This window comes from Lutjanus erythropterus, chromosome 6 (assembly GCF_056507025.1).
Source record: "Lutjanus erythropterus isolate fLutEry1 chromosome 6, fLutEry1.hap2, whole genome shotgun sequence".
Taxonomy (NCBI): Eukaryota; Metazoa; Chordata; class Actinopteri; order Lutjaniformes; family Lutjanidae; genus Lutjanus; species Lutjanus erythropterus.
This window is the reverse complement of record NC_139322.1, coordinates 41,920,551-41,944,695: the sequence shown is the minus strand read 5'-3', so window position 1 is coordinate 41,944,695 and position 24,145 is coordinate 41,920,551. Positions and strand designations below refer to the sequence as shown.

Genomic DNA, 24,145 nt, shown 5'->3' with positions numbered 1-24,145 from the left:
TAGCCTGCCTCAAAATCTCTGGCACAATGGTGCACATCTCGTTTTGGTTGCTTGTGATAATCCTGCCCCCCAGTCCCTGACGTAGTGGTTCTTACTCTTTTGGCCCAGCAAAGAGCTGGTGCCACACTGGAACCAGTTTCCAGGGCTGTGAGCTGCTTCGTAAACTGTCGAAATGCAAAGAAGTGGTTTAAAATTAGGCTCTGGCACCGAACCAGCCCTGGAACCACCTCCGATGAAAAGTGCTAAGAGACAGCTTGTAACCCCACAGAGAACATCTCCACTTAGGTGCTGCTGTCATGTTCCACTATTGTTGGCTGGCTTCTGTTGTTTTCTATTTATAGATCTCTCTGTCACTCCCCCTTCCATCACTCTTGGATTTTGCGGGATGGGTTGGGAGCTTTTTTAGTGCCACACTCCTCCTACAATAAAGGCCGGGGCAGTTATCGCTGGCTGTATTTGTCCCGTGTCTGAGTGCAGTGGTGTGTTAGAGGAAGGGAAGTACCAGCAGCCATGGATGACGTATATAAAGCAGCGGTGAGTACTGATAAAACATTTCTCTGTCTGATGATACTTCACTTTCTAAAGAATGCAATAATCAGAAAAAAAGATAGAAACATACAACAAACACTGTGTTGTATGAGGTGATATGGGAGGTTTCTGTTGACACATATGGATCTGATAAAGTTGGAAGCCTCTGTGACAGCTGTTAACAGCTGCTCCTGTAACTCCAAAGTCAAGTTCAACAGTTGAAGAGCAAAAACACAGACACACTTGAGTAAAATAAAATATTGATTCAACTTGAAGATCTTTTGAGGCCACAGTTTGTGCTGCTTTATTATGGGTTTAGATTATATTGAATTAATATACGACATGCAGAACTAAAAAAAAAAAAAAAAGGAATTATACCCTGTGATGAAGATCGCTGAATAGGTTGTCACATTTTGGGACTGACTTTAGTCTGTAGATGATTTAAGCAGAACATATTTTACAGTATGTATTTGATGGACACATTTTTGTTATATAAAAATAGAAATTTTAGGGGCAGATTGATGGATTTCTAAAAATGGAAGTGATTTGAGTTTGTACTTGTGGTCAGGGCCGTAGCTTCTGACGCAGACACAGAGGTCGTGTCCTTGGTACTTTTTGCAGGGGAGGATATGAGTGCTTTAACAACCTGGAGGGAATTTATATACATGGAAGATTTTTTAAAAGATCAATTCCATTTTTAAAATATGAGTGAATTATTATTAGTTTTTTATTTGAATAAAAGACAGATTCAGTAATACATTTGTTTATTTATTTATTTATTTATTTATTTTTACAGATTGTCTGACAGCACAAAACAAACAAATGTGGTCCTTTAATTTTTGACAGACGGGGTGACAGGCTGCTGGGTTAGTTCATGTGTCTGACAATAGAACGAAAGAACAGTTGGACAGTTCAGGGAGGAGAAGAGAAGAGAAGAGACAGCTGACGGCTATTAAAACATTTCCCCTCCCCACACACCCCCACCCCACCCTGCACCATTGTACCCACACAACAAGAATAGTAGGTGAAGATGGCAGTGTTACATTGTATTCATTGCAAAGATTATCAGTCTAGTTGCTGAGCTGAAGTTCTAAACAGACAAACACAGTGACATACGCACAGTGTTAATCCTGATTTTGTTTCCTTTCAGGTTGAGAACTTGACCGAGGAGCAGAAAAATGGTGAGGGAACTTTTACTGCTATTACCCATTATTATTACTAACAACTGATACTACTCACGTTATCACTTACCTATGATGTGCCTATGACAAGCCCTTTTTATAAGATGGATGTATTAAAGGGGCAGTTCATCCCAAAATCCAAAATACATGTTTTTCCCCTGGCTTGTAGTGTTACTTAGCCATTTAGATGTTTTGGTGTGAGTTGCAGAGTTTTGGAGATAATCTCCAATATAAGGGAAATGAAATTTAAAAAAGAAAAATCATGAGCTGGTTACTCAAGAAACTGCTGTTTGCAGGTTCATGTAGAAACTACTTTCTTTCTATTAGAGTGAAAGTAGTTCTGGTAGATTCCACTGCAGAAATAAAGTAGTTCCTACATGAAACTGCTCATAATGCAGCCTGTGGATTATTTTAAGGCACAGGGTCGTGATTTCTGAACTGGCTGATGAGAAAAAGTTTTTTGGCCACAGAGCATCACGTGATGCTGTCATTACATGAATTGGCTGCTGTGTCAAATTGTCTTAAAAGCCTGCTGCACTTCCTGCTTTTAACATCTGATCAGGGCTGACCTGAAGCCAGTCAGAATGACAGTTTGTCAAAATGGATCAAATATTAAGTATTGCATTTCCACCTGCAGTGACAGTTTGACTCATGGAAATATCTTTTTTTGATATCTAAACATAAATTTCAACTAGTTGTAAAAGGAATTGTAGATATCCTGAATACAATTGTTAAAGATAGAAATATAATATTCACTAGTTAAAACTGTATTTTAAAATGAAATTACTTTCAACTAGTAGCAATTACAAGCTGACATATCAATAAATTAATTTTGACTAGCCAGAACTGAATTGTAGATATCTAGTATTTCATTTATGATATCTCTAATGCAAGAACATCTGTAGATATCTACAATGTACATTGACATGAGTAAGACTTAGAGTAAGTCATAGATTTAAATACTCCGTATCTATGATATCTGTAATGTCTATTATGGTTACTGATTAAATGTTAAGAGGGCTTGCCATAGACCTACACTAAAAAAAAGAGTTGAGACAATTCAAAATTTCAAGGCAACTTACTGCAATAGATTTTTAGAGTTTTAAAGCAATTAAATAAAATAAGCACATACACTGTTCTTTATTATATTATTGTGAATGGATCAGAGATGCAGACTGTCAGTGTTGCATTCCCCTTTGAAAGGAGATCATTTACCGCTTGCATACACCCATGAAGTCCCTGTCATAGACTTGGCACTGAGCCTCCTGAGAGAGGAATGTCCCTCTCTATATCACTGATTTATTTCATCATCCAGCTGTAACACCACAGGACAACCCCTTTTCCTGGAACCTTTTGAGGAACACGAGAACTACACTTGTGTTTTAACTGAAGGAACCAGGGATTAAATTTGGTTCATGAGTGATAAAAGGTCTCTGCTCTGCAACTCTGAGTGCCACAAGGATTAATATTAGGAGGAGGGGCAGGCAATTATTATCATGTTGACAGAGGTGGATAAGAGGAATAAAAGTTCATCATCTGCAGTGTTTCAACATGGTTATCTACTAAAACAGAAATAAAGAAGCATAATCATAGAAATACTATAGGAATACTACAGGGAGCTGTGTGTCTATGATCTTCTCACTCTTTTGTGATGACATGCTGTTACTTGACACTTGATCATGAAGGCGACACTACTCTACAGAGTATATATACCTCAGCAGAGTATAGAATTGAGTATAAAGAGTATAAACAGTACCAGTCAAAAGTTTGGACAAACTTCATATTTTATACTTTTACTTTATTTTATAAGAAATTGTTTACATTATACCAGTGGTGTGCAAAGAAAATAAAAAATATCAAATATCAAAGAGCAAAAAAACTTTTGCACATTTGTAGGTTGACAGGTGTGAAAGAGAAGAGCAGAGGATGAGTATTAATGTACAATTTAGAAAAATAATACAGAGCAGACATTGAATAAGAGGAGCTTATTGAATATTATAGATCCAAGACAAAACTGACAGAGGAGCAGGACTAAGAGAAAAAGAAGCACTTAGAAATCTGTCTGCTACTTCAGCACCACAGATAGCTCCATGGATTTATACATACACAGCACAGGTAAGCAGGTATTATACTTTCTGCATCCATAAGTGCGCTATGGTTGCACATGAATTTCATCATTGGTGAGCAACCCATTCTCATCCCAACTTGTCAACTTGCTTGATGATTTGTCACCACCCCTCAGCGTCTCATACAGACACAAGACACACTTTAGTGTCTGTTTGAGCCTTGGTAACACGTGGTTCATGTTGTTGCAGTTGCAGTTTGGTTAGGTTTAGGTACAAAAACTGGGTAGGTTTAAAGGTCATTTATGCTCCCTTTACATATGAAAATAGATATGCATATTTTGAATGATATAACCATCACTGCTCACATACTTCCATGTGTCCATTATGTTGTCATGCTTGTTAATTAATACCTCCACTAGAGAGCGCTGCTCACACCCATCCCCAAAGAAGATACAAAAGTCTCTGACAACAGCAAGCATGAGGTGCTTTTTATTACATTGAATTTTGCCTCCTCGTCTCCTCTCTCCTTCATTGACCCGGAAGTCGTTTCCCCTCCACCATGACGGATGGAAGGATTTTCCAATTGCTTAAATGTACCTGGAGGAGACGAGGAGTGAGGAGAGATGAGGCTTCTGGAGGAGCTCAGAGTGAGGATATACTGGTGTATCAATTAAGGGGTGTGCCGTATAAATGATGCACTCCACATTATCCTGAACACAATGAAATCATTTTAATTTTGCAGTTTATTCTCACAGTTACATGATGAAATGCAATATCATGCACCGTCAGTCTGTGCGTGATGAGTCTGATACTTTAGGATATAAAGGTGACTTTAACTTTTTTTTGACTGGTCATCAAACAATACAAACCCATGCATATATTAGATGATTGAAAAGAAAGTTTAAATGATCCACATATTTAAAACAAAGAAATATTTTTAGAATTATCCCTTCAGACTGACACTGTGGAACGAGGATTTTTCATTTCTTGCATCCCTCTTTCATTTCCTCACTGGGTGGAGCTACAATGCTAGGAAAGGAAGCGAGATGAGGAGACAAGGAGACCAATTTAATGAATGAAAAGCACCCATGGAGACACAAGAGGAGGCCGTAATAATGTACTGAGATAATGTTGAGAAAGAGGCAAATGCAGAGGCAGCATTGTGGACTAGAGCTGCAACTAGCAATTATTTTCTCGATTAATCAGTTAATACTTGTTTGGCTATAAAATGTTGGGAAATAATGAAAAATGTTGATCAGTGTTTCCCAAAGTCCAAGATGATGATCTCGAATGTCTTGTTTTGCCCACAACCCCAACATATTCAGTTTACTGTCAGAGAGGAGTAAATAAAATCTTTAAAAGAACAAGGATCATGTTTTTTCATTGTACGTACACTACTGGTCAAAAGTTTTAGAACACCCCAATTTTTCCTGCTTTTTATTTAAAATTTTGCAGTTTAGTGTCTCATTGTACTCTGAAATGAAAGCATAGAACAAATAAATGATTGAAGTTAAAAAATAAATCATGGAATCAATTTATAAACCTAAATGTATTCTAAACTTTTGACTCATCAAAGTAGCCACCTTTGGCAGATATAACAGCTGGACACACTCGTGGCATTTTTTCTACAATGGAAATCAAATATTCTTCAGAAAGTTCTTCTTAACTCTGTTGCAGAAGTTCCCATAAATGTGTGGCACTTGTAGGTTGCTTTGCTTTCACTCTTCTGTCCAGTTCATCCCAAACCAGCTCCATGGGGTTTAAGTCTGGAGACTGTGTTGGACACTCCATGTTTTCAAGCATACCATCTTGTTCTTTTTTCCTAAGGTAGTTCTGGTATAGCTTGGACTTGTGTTTTGGGTTATTATCTTGCTGTAGGATGAATTCCTGACCAACTAGGCGCATACCAGAGGTTACTGCATGGCGCTGCAGAATGCTGTGGTAGCCATTTTGGTTCAGGGTGCCTCTCATTCTGTACAAGTCACTGACCCTGGATCCAGAAAAACAGCCCCAGACCATCATGCTTCCTCCTCCATGTTTGACAGTTAATGTCACACACTGAGGAACCATCCTCTCGCCTACTTGACAGCGTACAAAAATCCTGTGTGATGAACTGAAGATTTCAAATTTTGATTCATCAGTCCATAACACCTTCTTCCAGTCTTCAGTAGCCCATTGGCAGTGTTTCATGGCCCAGGCAAGTGTCTTTTTCTTATTCTGACGTCTTAACAATGGCTTTCTTGCTGCAACTCGACCTGTCAAACCTGCAACTCGAAGTCTTCTCTTCACAGTTGAAACTGAGACTTGTTTACTACGACCACTATTAAACTGTGCTTGAAGCTGTCATCCTGTGAGCTGCCTGTCACACAAGCTGTTGACTCTCAGAAACTTGTCCTCTGATTCTGTTGTGGCTTTGTGTCTGCCAGACCTCTTCCTGTCAGAGTTACCTCCAGTTTCTGAGTGCCTTTTGATGGTGAAGAAAACTGTACTCACTGACACCTTGACTTTCTTTGCAATTTCTCTTTAAGAAAGACCTACATTTTTAAGTGTTATGATGATCTGTCTCTCTTCCATTGTTAATTGCCTTTTTCTCGCCATTTTTATAACAACACACTACTTTCTGCCGTGCAATACTGTTCAAATAATGCTCATGAGGGTATGGTACCACAGTGTGTTCCAACACTACTTTTATGCAGACAGAGAGGGTTATAAGGAATCAAGAAAAGTTGGGACACCTGTAAGAATTGGTAGCGCCAACTTTCAAGGCTTGATCTACCTTCATTACTGCAGAACACCTTTCAGTTGTTAACCCATTTCTTGTTCCCTGAAAAAGGCCTTTTTGTATAATTCTGAAATGTACATTATTTTTCAGTGTTTGGGTAGCCTTACCTTTTTTTTTTAACCTCTGACAGTTCACCTCTTACCTTTGTACCATTTCAAGCTATTCATTGGACTTGAACTGCTTGAATTTCAATAAAAAACTGGAAAAATTGGGGTGTTCTAAAACCTTTGACCGGTAGTGTACATAAGTTGTGTCTCAAACAATTCCTGCTCTATTTGACTGATACTGAAGGCCCCTACACATGATCAGCGGTAAAAAATGTCCTGTGCTGGCTGACCCATTGTTTTCCTATGGAGAAAGCGCTGGCGCTCATTTACCTCTGACCTCTCAAATCACAACCAATGAGATAACCGCTGTATGTGACGATGCAGGCAGAAGGGATCACTGATGTTTGGCAGTGACACAAGCAAAGGAGAGAGCAGCTAATGGTCGAGTCTTGAAGGGAACCCCAGACCTGCAGAAGATCTCACAAGAGTAATCATTTTAATGTTTGTGCAACGTCACAATGAAGGAGCAGCGAACACAAATCTTGCGAGAGTTTCTAAAATGAAGGGTTCCCTTCCAGACACAACCGGAGAAATGTTTCCCCAAACTGTATAACACAACATTTAAACAAACTACAATCTCACTAGATCTAAATGTAATGCATGGTGAAGTGTGAACAGTCACGTCAGGCCATAATTTGTGAATCATATAGTTTATGAACTTAGCTAAATCCAACGCTAACGTTAGCTCTGCCATTTGTATACCAGGCAAACAGGATGTAACAGTTATAGCCCTATCTTGCAGTGAGTCAGGGACAAATTTTTTATCATGTGTCTTAATGGTTCTTTGCGTGTGGTTGAACCACAAACACTGGAAAAAAAACAAAACAAAGGACTTCCATTTCCTTATTTAGTTCCTCAGTTTAATTTGTGGTAGTTTTACTAATTATAGATAAAATACATATAGTTGAAATATCTCTGAATTCCAATAAGTTGCTAAGCTAACATGGAGAGTTATTTAGTTTGTCACAGCAGCTTAGCTTAAAAGGTGTATAAAATATTAATATTTATATGCAGAATAAAGTTTCTAATAATAAAAGAATAATGAATATTTATTTGAGTTGAAGTTGAGTTATTTCAATACAATACCTGCTTTCTGTGTAATTAGAACCAAATTATAATTCTTTTCATGGAATATAAATCATTAGGAAATTAAAGACCTGCAGAACAAAGAAATACTGAATTCAGGTTGTGTAGAGTCCCAAAAGGACTTAGCTGGCCCTGCTTGTAAATTGTTTGCTTATTATACTTTGGATGGATTCTTCTGTTTGTAGTCATCAGTAACTTAAACACCTACAGTGTCTCCCTGTCAGACGGTAACAGCTGCTGTTTCCTTTACAGAGTTCAAGGCCGCTTTTGACATCTTCATCCAGGATGCAGAGGACGGCTGCATCAGCACCAAAGAGTTGGGGAAGGTGATGAGGATGCTGGGACAGAATCCAACCCCTGAGGAGTTACAGGAGATGATAGATGAGGTGGATGAAGATGGTATGTCAGCATCATTCAGTCTGTCACATCACTGTACTGTAGACACCAGAAACATTTTTGTTTCACATGAACACTATTACTAGTTTAATGGGAAAACTGGAGTTTGATATGACGTAGAGACATGGAGTCTTCCTCATATGTTGTTGTATGTTCACAGGCAGCGGCACAGTGGATTTTGATGAGTTCTTGGTTATGATGGTCCGCTGCATGAAGGAGGAGAGCAAAGGAAAATCAGAGGAGGAGTTGGCGGAACTGTTCCGCATGTTTGACAAGTATGTTTCTATTCACACACCGCACACGACTGCACAGTTCACAGCAGAAAAAACAGTGTTGACTCCCACTGGTAGATTGGCAGATGATGTTGTAAATGACCCAAAACTTGACTATGTTAGAAAGAAATGGTGTAAAGACTGATTCCTTTATCATGTGTTAAGGAATGGAGATGGTTACATAGACTTAGAGGAGCTCAAGGCCATGCTGGAGTCCACTGGAGAGGCCATCACGGAAGACGATATTGAGGAGCTGATGAAGGATGGAGACAAAAACAATGACGGGAAAATTGATTATGACGGTACGTGAGGCAGTCCAGCAGACACCGACAGTATGTACCTCAAATAATGTTCACATGCAGAGACTTTGCATTTGCAATTAAAGTTTGCAGAAAACATAACAAGTGCTTCAAAGTAAACATCTATGCACCTATGAGCATTTTCCTGTTTGTCACTGAAAGCTCTTTTCCACCAGATTAGCTCTGGATCTTGAACCGGTTCCATTCAAGTTTCTTGGACACTTGGTGTAATCTAGTGAACCAGGCTGTTTTTCACCAGTTTTGAGTGGAACCAGTATAATCAAGAATGGTAACCTGCTATATTTTGGTTCCACCTGAGAGTAATCTTTCAGGTTCTGAATCAGTTTATTTTGGTGGAATGCTTGAAAAGCCCACATATATGTAGCTTTGAGTTTTGAGTTTTAATTTTAACGATGGAGCCTCATCTTTCAATTCTTTGTGCAACATTTTGCATTCTGCAATTTGGCTTTTGTTGACCATCATGTAGTTTTTGTGTGCAAACAAAATAATCTTTGTGTTCACTTTTCCTAAATGGAGCTCAGTAACATAATGTTCATTGTTCTCTGATATCTGATTGACATGGATTCACAAAATAATTTAACTGATGTTATAATCTTTGACCTTCTGTGGAGGTATCAAGTATTTTCATGTCGAAAGGCTCTAGTCCAAGTCATTGATGTTAAAGTCCAAGTCCAGTTGCAAGTATTTTCTCATTTTGTCAAGTTGAGTCCAAAGTCATCAAACTTGTGACTTCGAGTCCAAGTCATGTAAATGGAGTCCACACCTCTGATAGACTAGTACTGTGCAAAAGTGGGATTCCTTTTCAAAACAATGTAGTGAGTAGTTTTTATTAAGGTTGCAAATTGTACGCACTCTCCTTAATTGATCATTGGTAACATTAACGATAAATTAATCTATCAATTGCTGTACATATTGCACATTCTCTGGCAACATTATATAGCTTATGGAACATATAAAGATGTACAGATGATAGAAAGTGGCCACCATTGTTGTTAAAACAGAACAAATTCTCCCAGGTACACTTACACACAGATTACAGGGGGAGGTAGGTTGTTCCAAGCATCTTGGAAACCTTGCTTCTGTCTCTTAATATAACACCAGACTAACTCGATGATTTTGAGATTGGGGCCCTGTGGGAGCCATACCATCTGTTGCATGACATCTTGTTCCTCTTTTTGCTGAAGATAATTCTTTATGACTCTGGCTCTATATTTAGGGGGTTGTTGTCATGCTGCAGAATGAATCTGGGATAATCAGACCCCTCCCAGAGTTAGATGTCGTAACAGGTCCAAAATTTTGTACCCGAAACAATCTGGAATTTGTGGGTTGCACTACCCACAACCAACCCATATTTGTCTATGTTTTGAAAGCTGGGACCTGGACCCATTCAGAACCAAAACCCAATTTCACAGCTGATTGCTATTAACAAGTTAACATTCATTTATAAGTTGTCAAAACCAATCTTTGTCTTATCTTATATAATGTTTGCAGCCCTCTCCCCTGTATTTTGCTATGATGCAGATAATCCATCCTCCTTGTCAAGAAAGTTGGTAAAGTCCACTCCCTAATTCAGTGTCAGAGTCTCTCACTTGCTGTCATGACAAATTTGATAGTCAGCTGTGCTGTTTTGTTGTATCAAGCACAATAAAGATAATTCTCACTGTTTGCAATTTTTAACTACAATAATGAGTAGATGGGGGGCTTGACACTGGTGGCTGTTGGATGATGGGGGTAGACAGCTGCATAGACTGAAATGACAGCAGAGAGACAAAAGCTTTTCTTTCCTTTTTAATTTTGTTGCAGTGTGCATTAATACAGAGCGAGGTGTGGACATTAAGTGAGGAGACAGTGTGATAATAGACATAATACAACACAATAGAACCATATGTCTAAATACAAAAAACACTCAAAACAATGTGACAACAACAACAGCAATGGAGAAAAAGAGGCCTAGAGGTTATTGGCTAGCAGATACTACTGCTAGGGGTGGTAGTTTGGGAAACCTGTGTATGTGTTTGCATGTAAACTACAATGTGAAGGTAGAGAAGCAATACAAAGACAAGGGGGTTAAGGGATAGCGTTATTAAAACTGGGAAACAATTAAGTAGGGAATAAGAGTTAGTGAGAGTCAGTAAGTGAGAGAGAGAGAGAGAGAGAGAGAGAGGGAGAGAGAGAGAGAGAGAGAGAGAGAGAGAGAGAGAGAGAGAGAGAGAGGGAAGAAAGAAAAAAGTGGCAAAGGGGTTTACTATTCCTTGGTTACGATGGTCACTGGATAATTGGAAAGAACACAGCAAAATCAGTGGATTATAGTGGAGAGGCAAAGTACAGGGAGAAATAAAGAGTGAAACAAAGCAAGCAAGAGTTTGGTGATTCTATTTTGCTAACCTTCAAATATTCAGCATTTAAATCCTGTTCTTTTCAGTTCCATCCCCAATTTTTTTTAATAATTGATAAAAAATTGTGGGGTGGTGGGTGCAAACTTTTTTCGGCTTCTGAAAAGGGGGCATGCCAGAAAACCACTGCTCTAGCCTGACTGATATATGCTGCATAGTGATATTTGAGCACTTAAAAATTCAACACTATCAGCAAATATTGTTTTTGCTTTTATTAATGAACACATAACAAACAAACAATTTTTTTTGAAAAACAACAGTATATACCACTGCTTACATTACACAAGTGATGATGACTGAGCTTAATGCAGTGACTGTGGATGACAACTTACAACAAATACAACAGTGAATCTGCAGTTGGATGTTTCTACAGACTATTTGGGCCGGGCATGAAGAAAATATAATGTTACTGGCTGCTAACATCGCTAATTTGTTATCATCTGTGCTCTCTGACTGCCTGAGCAGGAGCACTCACTTGTACTGGTCATTTAGCACCACCTTGTGGCCATAGATACACTCTGCACTTTGCTTGCAGTGGCTGTACATTGCAAGTTCCAACATACAACACAGTACTTCCATCATGATCAGCGCTGTCTGATCACGAATTGTGTCTTCTCTGAGCCAGTCTGGAAATGACTCACGGTCTCAGATACTATGGTTTGGGTGGACCCTTGAAGACCTCTACCCTGATGGTAGTGAATGATGGATAAATACTGCTCAGCACTGAGGAGACCACGAATTCCTACCCAATTCCCAACTGCATTTGCAGGAATGCAGCTAAACCTGCAGGGAACCGCCACCATACTTCACTGCTCCCTCCAGTTCTTTGATGAACAAACTTCCTTCTGCTCAAGCCACATATTTCAAATTTTGATTCCTCAGTCCATAGTGCCTGCTGCCATTTTTCTGCACCCAGCTTCTTGTGTTTTCATGCATATGTTAGCTTTGTTTCCACTTTGGAGGAATGACTTTTCGGCTGCTTGTTCAAGTAATTTCTGACTTTGTGCACTCTCTCTGACAGAGTTCCTGGAGTTCATGAAGGGTGTTGAGTAAAGGATTCAGCTGGAGGCCTCACACTGCAATATCTTCAGCATCTGTTCATTGACTGCATCATCATCTAAGGCCATTCTTGAAGACATGTCTCCACCTTTGTCTGCTTACATTCAAACAATAACCCTGTCCTCAGCAAAAACCTGTCCTGTCAATTACTTCTAAAACAACCCCACTGAGTCCCTGGAAGGTTTGCTGATGGATCTCTGCCTGTCTGCAAATGCAATTATTTCTGATAGTAATGATAAATCAAAGTGTCAAATATAAATACTATTTTCATTAAAAAGATTTTCATAATTGCATCTTTTGTCTGTCATAATGATATAGTGTGTTGGCAAGAATCTGGAAGAATCTGGTGATAAGATATGTATTACAAGAGCGGTTATGATTCAGTATACTGTAATATATTAAAATACTGAAACCAAAGTGCTTTTTCTTTAATCTAGTTTTCAGAAAACAGTCAAATTATAAAGACCACACCACCATATACATGAAATATCATGTATAAAGTTTTACTTTTTTGCAATCAGAATAGTGAAGATAGATAACAACACTGCTATCTAGCAGCTGTGGGTTTAAGCAAAACAAAATACACCAAAGCCAATAATCTTAACATGAATCATGATCTAACAACACACAGTTTTAAGTATTGGTAAGGTCAAGTCAGTCATATGCATTGATATTGTCTTACTACCCTACCAATCAATAAATCAATCAGACTTTATTTCATTAAACACACACACAAACACACACACACACACACACACACACACACACACACACACACACACACACACACACATTACTGACTTTGTAATTAAATACAGAACTAAAATAAGAAGAGCACTCATTCAAAACAGGAACTGAGATGAGGAAACACTATCGTAAGTGTGGAAACACCAGAGGCAGGATAAAAACTCAAAATAAATAAATAAAATCAATCAATAAATAAAAATTCTGTGGGGGTAAACAGTAAGTTAAAGGTAAAGGGAAAACAATTCAGTTAAATCAGTTAATAATGATAAATAGATAGAAAGAACAAAATTATTATTAAAAGACCAGTACCAGAGTTTTTTTTGTGTGTGTGTTTTCTTTTCCATATGGGATTCTTTGCATACCATTCAACAATTATCACACACATGCTTCACATTAACAAGGTTTCTTTCTCTGGCAGGTCTGTTGCTCTTTTCTTAATCCTCCCGTCATCTTTGAAAATAAAAACCAATGAAGAAGAAGACAAAAGAAAGAGAGAAGAAGAAAAAGAAATTAGAAATTAAGTCGTGGAGAAGAATCACTATACTGTTCTTCAATTCTAAAATCTCTATAGGACCAGGACTGAAAAAAAAGCTTTTTCTATGTAGAGATAAAGATAACTTTTAAAGGGTCTCATTCAATCAGACTTTATTTATGTAGCACTTTTCATACAAACACAATATGCAACACAAAGCGCTTCACACAATAAAAACAATAAAGCAATACCCCCCAACCTAATACACATACATGCATACACACAAAACAAAGACTTTGTAATGGTGAAGACTAAAATAAGAACAGCACTCATTAAAAACGGGAACTGACTAACTAAAAAAATAAGTTAATGATCAGTGGATAGAACAGAAGAACATGCCAGCTAGAAAAACAGATGAATAAAAATAAATAAATACATAGATACACAATAAATTAAGAGATAACGTTTAATTAAAAGCCAAGATAAAAGAAAGGTCTTGAGGCTGTTCCACGGGTGTGGACCATAGTAATAAAGGACACCTCACCGTGGGATTTTGTTCTAACTTTGGGGATAATTAAAAGGCCACCACCAGAAGACCTGAGGGTTCTAGAGGGTTCACAGGATATAAGCAAATCTGTAGCTGTAGATAGGTAGGTATAAGAACAAAGCAGTTGAGTGCAAATAAAAGAAACGTATAGCTTTATGTGTTATTCTTGTATGAATTATTGTGTATTATGTAGTATTATTATGTCACCCTTGTGGTAATGTAATAGCCAATCAGCTGTCTTTCTTTTCCCTTAAATAGCAACAAACAGTCCAAACCAGATTTGCACGCAACACACCCTGTCGGTGCAAAGTGCCTCACAACAGCTACCACGGTCCTCACACTAACTCACAGGGACTCAGCCATGGGATATGAGGAGCAGGTAAGAATCAACAACATAAAGACTCGCTCTGAATATCAAGAATATTTCCACTGTGATCTGCTCATTTATAATTTTCTAGCATTAAGATCAGCCGCAGCTGTATTCTTAATAAATCAGACTATAAGTAATGTAAAGTTAACAGTGTGAGGTCATAGAGTATGCTATTACAGTAACGTGACTTCAGCTAATGGAACTGTGACTTTAACCACCATACAAAACACTTTGTTAAATACATGCTGCAGGATTACATGACTTTACATTGCATTCATTGAACAGATACTTTTGTCCAGATCAACTTAAATAAGTGCAGTCGGCTTCTATAGGAACAAGAAGTAGATGTTATTCAGATTGAAATTTTGAACAATTTCCCCCAGGGGATCAATAAAGTATTTCTGATTCTGATTCTGAGACTGTTAATGCATGCATGACAAACAAACAACAACAAGGTATTTACGATTACTACGTTACTTGTGAAAGCAGCTCTGACCTGAGCTGAGTGTAATGCAGCTGAACCTGCTCTCAGAATGAACTGGGTGTGGAGAGCAGGGTGGAGACTTGTCAGAAACTGCCTCTCTTATTGCTCTTCACTGTCGTCTGTTTTATGTAGGTTGCAGAAATTGTGGCCACTGCAGAATTTGGAGACTTGATAGAATTTTCCTACCCCATCGGGTACTCACACTGGGGAGTGTATGATGAAGATGGATATGTAATCCATTTTGCTGTTGCAGGTGAGGAGAGGTATAATTGTCAAGGTATAATCTGCAACATTTTCCTGAAAAACAGAAATAATGTATAAATTTATATTACATAATCAATTTCAATCATCACTCATGACCTATTAGAAATGTGTGGTGGTGGCTGTATCTCTGTCTGTATTTCCTTATTTTTTCTCGTTCTTTTCATTGTTTTGCTGTACTCGGGGAGTTTCACCAATGCAAAACTTGGTATCTGACATCCTGATGTATTTATGAACAGCTCAGACAATCCTAATGACTACCTTTATGAAGAAAAAGTAGAAGAATACTTTGGACAATATCATCTTCTCTTAAGAGTTCTGTTGTGAAGGATTTGATATTATGATGTAGTTTGCTCATAACATGAAATTTGGAGAACAAATTTGCAAAAAGTTCATTTACTACAAATCAAAAGACATACAGTGATGCTGGTACCAGGGCTCCTGGAGGCCCTTGGCCCTGGAACACTTGCCTGGTTGGTTGATTACATGTTTTTGAATTCAGTGGTGGGGTAGGTCTACCCTTTGATATATGTAACACCATTCTTTCTTAAAGTGCCCTTTAAAAGGTATGAGCTTTAACCAATGACTGTAATACTGGTTAATATAATTAATATATAATTAGTATATCGTTTCATAATACACATATATATAAACATGCAGGTATAAAAACTAAAACAGGAATACAACTTAAAAACCATGAATAATTAAAATCCATTAATACACCAAGGATAAAATGTAACAACAATGGGTGAATTAAATCTTAAAATAAAGCAGACTGAAGCACAGCAACTCAATAGTTAAGACAGCCTTTCGATTAAAAATAACTGATTTGAAAGAAGATAGTGTGCTGGAGTTCTACATACAAGAAGCCCTGACAGCAAGTGCTTGTGTCCCTTTAGTCTTAAAGCATGAGGTGGGAACTGTCAGAATGTCCCTGTTGTTCAGGGGACAGGAGGTCAGATATACTGTGTATTCTTCGGCCAGGTCAGTCATGGCTTTAACAGTTCTGAGTAAAAACTTAAAATCAATCCTAAAACAAATAATAGATACTTACACAAATCTTTCATACTGTAAATGTTAGTGTGTTGTTATAAATGAGCTTTGGCACAGCTGTTCTGCAACCTTTTCCCAGAAGATAAGTGAAGAAAAACAACAGCCAAGGCATTTTTCACAAACCAAAAGTGCCTCCTGTTAATGGCAAACAATTCATAAATGTTTTATTTTCTTGCCTACAAATGTCATGTGTAGAACCAAACCAACAGTCAATTTATCCATTTTATTCATCCACTATGGAAATAGATTGTGACAAATGCACCATTTCCTAGATAAGATGTAAAGACATACACTGGCACTATAGTACAATGAAAAAGGAGGTTATCGTGTTGTTACAGGTAATATGGTGTGTTCACAGCTAAAAGAAAAAAACAAGAAAAAAGTCCTGCTAGTGGAATAGGATACAGCATTTTGTTTGCCTGCCAGAACTTGCTGCAGTGCCCACACAGTGCCATTCACCTTGGATGAAGCGACTGACTGTAACACTTAAAAGAATCACTTTAAAGGAACATTTTACCCCAAAATGAAAAGTAGGTTTTTCCTCCTGGCATAAAGTGCTATTCATCCTGGTAGAATTTCTTTTGGTGTGAGTTTTAGAGTTTTAGAGATATCAGCCATGGAGATGTCTGCCTTCTCTCCAGTATAATGGGTCTAAATCAGTGTTTCTAAAACTTTTTCCTTGGGGACCTGCTTTTTAAAAATGATAATCTGTCGTGATCCAACTAACAGTAAACCTTGTCAATAAATGAGTTAATTCCATGCATAAATGAACATTCCTGACCATTGTTACTGCCATTTCTGCCTCACCCTATATTATCTTGATGCTTTATTGGAAACATACACATGTTAAAATGAGAAATTAATTCATTTAGGCTGAATTAACACACTATCTCATTGTTTTTGTTTCCTGTCATCAGGAAAACAACACAGGACATTTTAGCATGCTTCATAAATGAGACAAAATAAGTGCATGTAGAAATCAATATATGCATTTTTAAAAGATTTATAAGTTTGCAGAATTTCTTCCATCGCCTTTTATTTATTTGGGGACCCAAATAAAATCTCCTGTGACCCACCTGTGGGTCTTGATCCAGTCTTTGGGAAAAATTCAAAACCAGTCTCTTCTTTTCATGTAGGAACTGCTTTCTTTGTAGTAGAAACATGGTTCAAATATCAAACAAAATCTCCCAAACTCTGCAGCTAATGCTAAAAAAAAATCTAGCATTAGATGCCAGGGGAAAAATACTGTATGTATTTTTGATTTGGTGGTGAACTGTTCCTTTAAGGCAACTTCAAAGAATTCACTTCCCTAAATGTACAAAGGTCCTCTTTGCAGAACATTGATGTCTTTAAAATTGCACATCATCAGTGTAGTAATAATAATAATGATGGCCTCTGTATGAAGTACAGAAGACAGAAAAATACAGTGATTCATTTTCTGATTACAGTTATTGTTCAGTGAAAAACTAAAAGTAGTACTGCTTCTTATATAACAGTATTGACAGCTTATAAATTGTTGTGAGAGCATGGCTGTTTGGTGTATTGTGGTGCTATTTCACCGTGAAGCTAAAGGATACATATTTCTTCATGGATTTGCTAAGGTTTATTGTAAGCAACTGTACTTTCTTATGTTCCTGAAGATGTTTCCATCCAAAATGTTCCTTTAGTTTTAACTGACTAGTGGGGAGTTCCAGGTATTTTCAGTTTCAGTATTATTTTATTACTATAGACACACAACATGGTATACAGTGCAAACATAAAACAAAGCAACAAGATAATGGTAAATGACCAAAATAGATCCATATCACAAACTCAGTCATTTAAATAAAGGCAGATCATTGCTCAAAAAACACCTAATTTACCTACTATTCCTTATTTATCTGTCTGCAGTAATAATATGAGTTAAAACAGGCAGGTACTTCCTTCTATATTCAACAATGATTGAACTTTAAAAAATATGATATTCATTCCCCATTTTAATTACATAAGGTACAACACCTTTTAACCCTTTCCAGACCTTTGTATCTTCCTGTTATCTTGAGGATTCTGCTATTGGAGACTTGAAAGTTACAAATAGCCTGAAAATACCTCCTGTTTTCACACAGTAGATACTTTAAAGTCCTCTTTAAATTCACTGTATTAATCACATGATGACATACTCTAGAGTTCATAACCTCTGTGGGGTTATTAACACCTTGACACAAATACCATGACCTGGATGACTGAGAATCTTCAGACATTTCTTCATAGAGACTGAAAACTGAGACTGTGTATCAAAGTGTTGCACATCCTGACAGTAAATTTTCCCCTTTCTTTAGACGAGGGGCAGCTGATGAGCACCATACGCAATTCCCTGCAATCAGTATTCAATGTATGTGGGGACCTTCTTATTGGGGCAACCAAGATCCGCAGAGTGCCTCTAGGTGAGGTGAATGTCCCATATGGAGCCCATGTCTTGATCAGTAACAACCGCCATGACTTCACACCATCAGCACCTGAGGATATGAGGCTACGGCGCGACACCCTGCTTGATCAGACCTTCCCATATCACCTTTTCAATCTCAACTGTGAACACTTTGCCACGTTTATACGCTACGGAAAAGCTGTGTGCAACCAGGTATGAATTTGGCACTGTAAGAAATCTTGCAGTGTTCCTTATTACTTTTTTGTTAATTGTAATACATAAATGATTGTGTCCATTCAAATTACATTTTGATTTAAGCAGTCAACAGTCAACTGCAGTTTGGCCACATGAGACCAATGAAACTGTCAATTGTATGTCAGTTTTGCCCACATTTATCCACAAGGCTGGCATCTGTTTTTACACCTTAACAGACAACTGTCTGTTCACGCAGACAGCAAAGCAAATGTTTCACCTGAGTAGATTATAGTGTTGTGATGATACCAAAATTCTGGTTATTTATATTTTATTTGATAACCAATGCCAAGTTTTCTATCACAGTTCTTGATACCAAAACGATACCTGGGAGTGAAACAATACTAGTTCAAGACTCGATACTTGATCAGAAACATAATGTCCACAAAAGTAGGGATGCACATCGAGATCTGGTTCTACTTTAGAATTCCAACACCATAATAAAGGATTTATATTTTCAATTCTGCTATTGATTCCCACACTAATTAAACTGCACTTGTGCCTGTATTTTGGATATGCACATGCCATGTGTTTCCCTTCTCTTCAACATCTAACAAAAATCAGAGCATTGCCTTTACTTTTTTACAGAGTATGCTCTGCACTGGAGACAATAGTCCCCACCTCCTCACAGACACCAACAACTATACATTAAAAACACCAACAAAATGTAACATTTGTATTTTGGAAAATAAAATAGTAAACTTAAACTTTCAGCAATGCATCATGGGCATATGCAAATTGGGGCTGTGTCTTGTATTTGCAGCACCTCACATGCCTGAATCCTACAGCGCCCCACAGTGGTTGAAGGAAGCCATGAACATTAAACAAGCCTCCCAGATGGTGAAAACTCTGACACAGAACCTTTCACCACTTAAGTTCAGTTTCAGAGTCATGTAACCTTACAAATGGTAATAATAATAATAATAATAATAATAATAATAATAATAATAATAATAATAATAATAATAATAATGGACAAAACCATGACACTCACAGAGTGTACTATTTCATTTTACTTTAATACGTATGTATTACAACTGCCCTGCACAATGCCCATGTATTATTATATGACAAGTTGTAAAACTATAAACCATGATTCTACCAACAGCACATTTTCACACTAACACAACCCAATCACAATTTCACTAATGGTAATGTTACATTCTCTAAAATTTTAGTGGGAGCCTGTGAGCCTTTTTTACTGGCTGTTGTCAGACACTATAAGCTAAAGTGATGTGTAGTGAGTGTTAGTAGTTCTATGGTCTTTAACTATAAAAAAGTTAAAAAAAAAAAAAAAGTATCAAAACAAAAACCCCAAATAACTTGTGCTTAATGCACTGTAGCAGAAAACATTAACTGTGAGTTGAAAATATACAACTTGAGCAAAGAAATTACACATATTGTGGGGTTTTGCACCACCAGCTAACAAACAGCTGCTGAGCTCCTGAGAGCTTTGGGGGAGAGAGCCAGAAGAAGCACAGGAGTTTCTGAGGGAATAACCACTGGGAGTCATATCAGATTCTGCTCTGATGAACTTAATGACTGCACAGACAAGCCAAGAGAGGAGGGGAAAAAAGGAGACTGGAGGGAAATAACAGAAAGAATTGGAATGTCTGAGTGTTCAGCCAAACTCACACCCTGGGTCCCAGCATGAGGTGAAACTTTGCTTCACATTCTGTGTGAACATGTTAATATTGACCCACAGCAAGTACTGAACAAATTCTAATACCAAACTGTTTTAGGCATAGAAAAAGTGCCTATGTTTTGGTATACCCAGCAACACTAGTAGGTCACTTACAAAGTTGATGCAATGATCTGAACAGATGCAAAGTTTAATGCGATGCAAATTTGTGTTCAAACTATCACAAGTAATGTCAGTTTGCGAACACACTGTTACTCACTCAAGAATAACCACAGGATAATTTTGGAAACATTTATGGATATTTGTGTGATTCGAGCAAGTTATTTGCCCCAAATGGCTGGAATATAGATGTCAGCTAATGAGCAGCTAGCTAACCGCTAGTAACCGCTAGCTGGCTCTCTTCTCCAAAGCTCCCCAGCTCTCAGCAACAATGTGTTGTTGAACAATGGCTCTGTTGCTCTGTGCCGCATGGTGCTCTCCATATAACACTCAGCAAAAACACTGTTATATGCATATATGTATCTCTCTCTCTCTCTCTCTCTCTCTCTCTCTCTCTCTCTCTCTCTCTCTCCATATATATATTTGTGTTGGTTGCCTTGAATGATGTGAATTTGCATTAACTTAGTATATAAGCTACTAAAAATTTGCTTTGGTTTGTATGTGAACACAATTTAATAGATTATCATCACTATGGGGCAAAAAAGTCCTATGTTCACAATCCTGTGTTTTAAAATGAATTGCATGTTGCTTAGTCAGTGTTAGTAGTTAGATATTTATATATTTAAAAAAACACTGTCAGACATAAAGGAAAACCAGTAGCATTGATTGTATGACTATGACTATGAGGTTTGCTCCAGACAGTGATTATGTTTTTGCTAAAATAACATAAAAATAATATCTGTGCACTGCTTTAAGTGGCCTGAAATGCATTTTTAGGACCTTGCTTGCCACTGACGACCACTAAGAGAGTTTTCTTCTGTTTTTCCTCCTGTAGATTCCAATAAGACCCAAGAATGTAGAGTGTGAGGACGCAACTGCAACCTTCAGCAACATTGTCTCATCCAAAGAAACATCTCAAGACCTTTCTGAATGAGTCCATTGACTGGTATAGAAATATGAACAACCTGTAACGAACAATATGACCTATTTGGGAATCACGGCAATTTAAATGTTCAAGATTTTCTTTTAGGCCTTCTGTATAGCAGGGTTATTGTTGTTGTTGTTGTTGTTGTTTTGTTAATAATAGAGTAGAAAATATGTACAGTAGCATTACAAAACTGTTCTTTTCATTACCAATTAATATTTTCTTTAGAAATATAGAACAGTATTGTAATACAGTATGGTTAGTTTAAAAAAAAAACTTTCTAATTATTCAATTAACTTTCTGCTAATGCAGACTGCTATGACCAGTGGGGTCCTCTTTGACACAAGAGTCACTGTTTCAGAACAACAATTTGCACAACACTATTCAGATATTTCTGTAACCGCTGTGCTTTGAAAACGGAAACCATTTACTACTAAATTTTTGATCATATCCATGATTTGCCCTTATTTTGTTATTACCTGTTGATTTCTGGGATTCATCAATAATTTTTGCCTTTCTCTTGAAATAAAAATGTAAGAGAACATTTTACAAGTGGTCAAGAGCACTCTTACCAAGAGAAAAACCTGTTGTTTTCACAGTCCACTAATTGTTTGTCCAATGCAAGGAAACACAAGTTTAAATATTTAACGACTATAGATTATAATTTTTAACAGTAATAATTAGCATGTATATATTCACAAAATTGTTGCTTTTATTTCTTTTATATCATCTTAAGTTTAATACTTTAGAGACTTTTGACTGTTGGTTGGACAAAACAAATAATTTGACATATGGAGCCCATAAGTTGACATAATGTAATAAAAAGACATCAGACAACTCAAAATATAAAATATAGAAATATAAATACATTTTTTAAATAAATAATACTCTTGTTAAATAAAATGTAAAAACATATATATAAAGCTTTTTCTTTAAGCCCCAATTGGTTGGCAAAAATAATAAAAACATTCTTTTCCTTTATCACCAAGCACTTGATAAATAAAAGAAATATTAAAAGTAAATTCATTTAATTTGAAGTCTTCATTTTGAATGCTTTCAGTCTGTCACTTACTTTGTATCTCTCTGCTGATACCTTAGTGCAGTTTTCACTGTGGCTTTAGTTTTTCTAGCAGTTTTTTATCACAGTGTCTATGTGCCACAGTATTTGCCCTTATATGGACGAGAGCAACCCATCTGCGTCATACCCCCACCCCATTTTGGGTGAAAGCAACCACTCTGATTTCACTGTCAAAAAAATTCTGGGGTCTTTGCCAGTTTAAATGCATAAAATAAGAGCACGGCATTGCTGTTTAGCTTTTAGGAGCCCACATCCTCTGGCCAGTCAAGTGAGCAATTATTATGTCTTTGCCAATCAATGATCAGCATTGTTACGTGAAAAAAGGGAATAAACAGGAGTCCTTTTCAGTCTGCCTCCATCAGAATGGACAACCTATTACCTTATTTCATCTTAAGGTAATGTATTTTAGACATGTCACTTGATATCTGGGTACAGTTAAACTAAACTCCATTCTAAAAATAGATATTTTAAGGTAGGCCTATGTTTTTTTGTTTTTTTTTAACAATAAAAACTTAAGTTCCACCATCACTAAGAGTTTTTTCTGATTGACTTTGATCCACAGACACAATCAGCACACGTCATGTACTCAGTAACATCATTAATTAGCCTACGATGAAGAGTTTGACACAAACACACACACTGACTGGCCACTTTTACAGTGCTTGTTTTCACCCGGAGGGGGGTGTGGTCATGGGATGTGACGTATGGCTGCTCTCATCCACTGTGTTTAGGGTGTGTTGCCTATGCTAATAACAAACAACTGGCCACACCCCTCCAACTTATGATCAAGTGGGATTCATCAATCAGCACACCTGGGTAAGAACAGATTTGGGTGGTTAAGAATATTTGGTGCATCTGGAGTTGCCTTCTCTTATTTTCCTTATAATAGAAAATTAAATGAAAATATAAGAGAGAATGTTGCTGCATGAGACCCGTTATAAGAGGATGTGTAGAAAGACAGTAGCTTGTGTATACAGAGATGCTTGGACTGTTTTTAGGATTGGCTTTGAGAGGAGAGCAGTTCGGTTTACTCTGTTCTATGTGTTGAAGTTCTATGTTCAGTATTAAGAACTCAGTTGATGTTTCTCTGTGCCTGGAGCAGGCTGCCATCGTCCTGACTGCAGATGTAACACTGCTGAAAAATGCTGGACTTTGACTAACACACATCCTGTATAAAATCATGTTTTTTCAAATGTATTGATTCCCCCTCACCAAAAACATCCAACATTTATCAGCTCCAGATAAACATGCATGATGCATTCTAAGTTTGGGTGCACACTTGGTCTGTTTGCTGTTTTTCAAGTTAGTCAGTCAAGTCAGTCAAAAGGACTTGTTAACGGGGTATTGCTATGACATGGATGTGTTGAAGGTGTATTTCTATAATATAGATGTGTTAACAGGGCATTTCCTATGATATGGACACGTTAACAGGGTATTTTATAAGATATGGATCTGTTAACAGGGTAATCTTTAATACATTTGCAGGTTAACAAGGTATTTATATGATATGGACATGTTAACAAGGAAATATTTAATACACTGGCAAGTTAACAGGGTATTT

The 24,145-nt window shown here is 37.3% G+C and overlaps 2 protein-coding genes across 2 annotated transcripts; both read left to right on the top strand.

The window, feature by feature from the left end:
• The first annotated feature begins 403 nt into the window (after positions 1–403).
• Positions 404–12,607, top strand: LOC146326214 (troponin C, slow skeletal and cardiac muscles-like). Its single transcript, XM_084721964.1, has 6 exons — positions 404–534; positions 1,679–1,709; positions 8,003–8,149; positions 8,307–8,421; positions 8,584–8,720; positions 12,153–12,607. Exons 1-6 carry the CDS (start codon positions 511–513, stop codon positions 12,182–12,184), a joined length of 486 nt encoding a protein of 161 aa, XP_084578090.1. The 5' UTR covers positions 404–510; the 3' UTR covers positions 12,185–12,607.
• Positions 12,608–14,213: 1,606 nt separating this feature from the next.
• Positions 14,214–23,112, top strand: plaat1l.2 (phospholipase A and acyltransferase 1l.2). The gene is made up of 4 exons (XM_084721962.1): positions 14,214–14,335; positions 14,943–15,063; positions 18,443–18,741; positions 21,417–23,112. Exons 1-4 carry the CDS (start codon positions 14,318–14,320, stop codon positions 21,513–21,515), a joined length of 537 nt encoding a protein of 178 aa, XP_084578088.1. The 5' UTR covers positions 14,214–14,317; the 3' UTR covers positions 21,516–23,112.
• Positions 23,113–24,145: the final 1,033 nt, after the last annotated feature.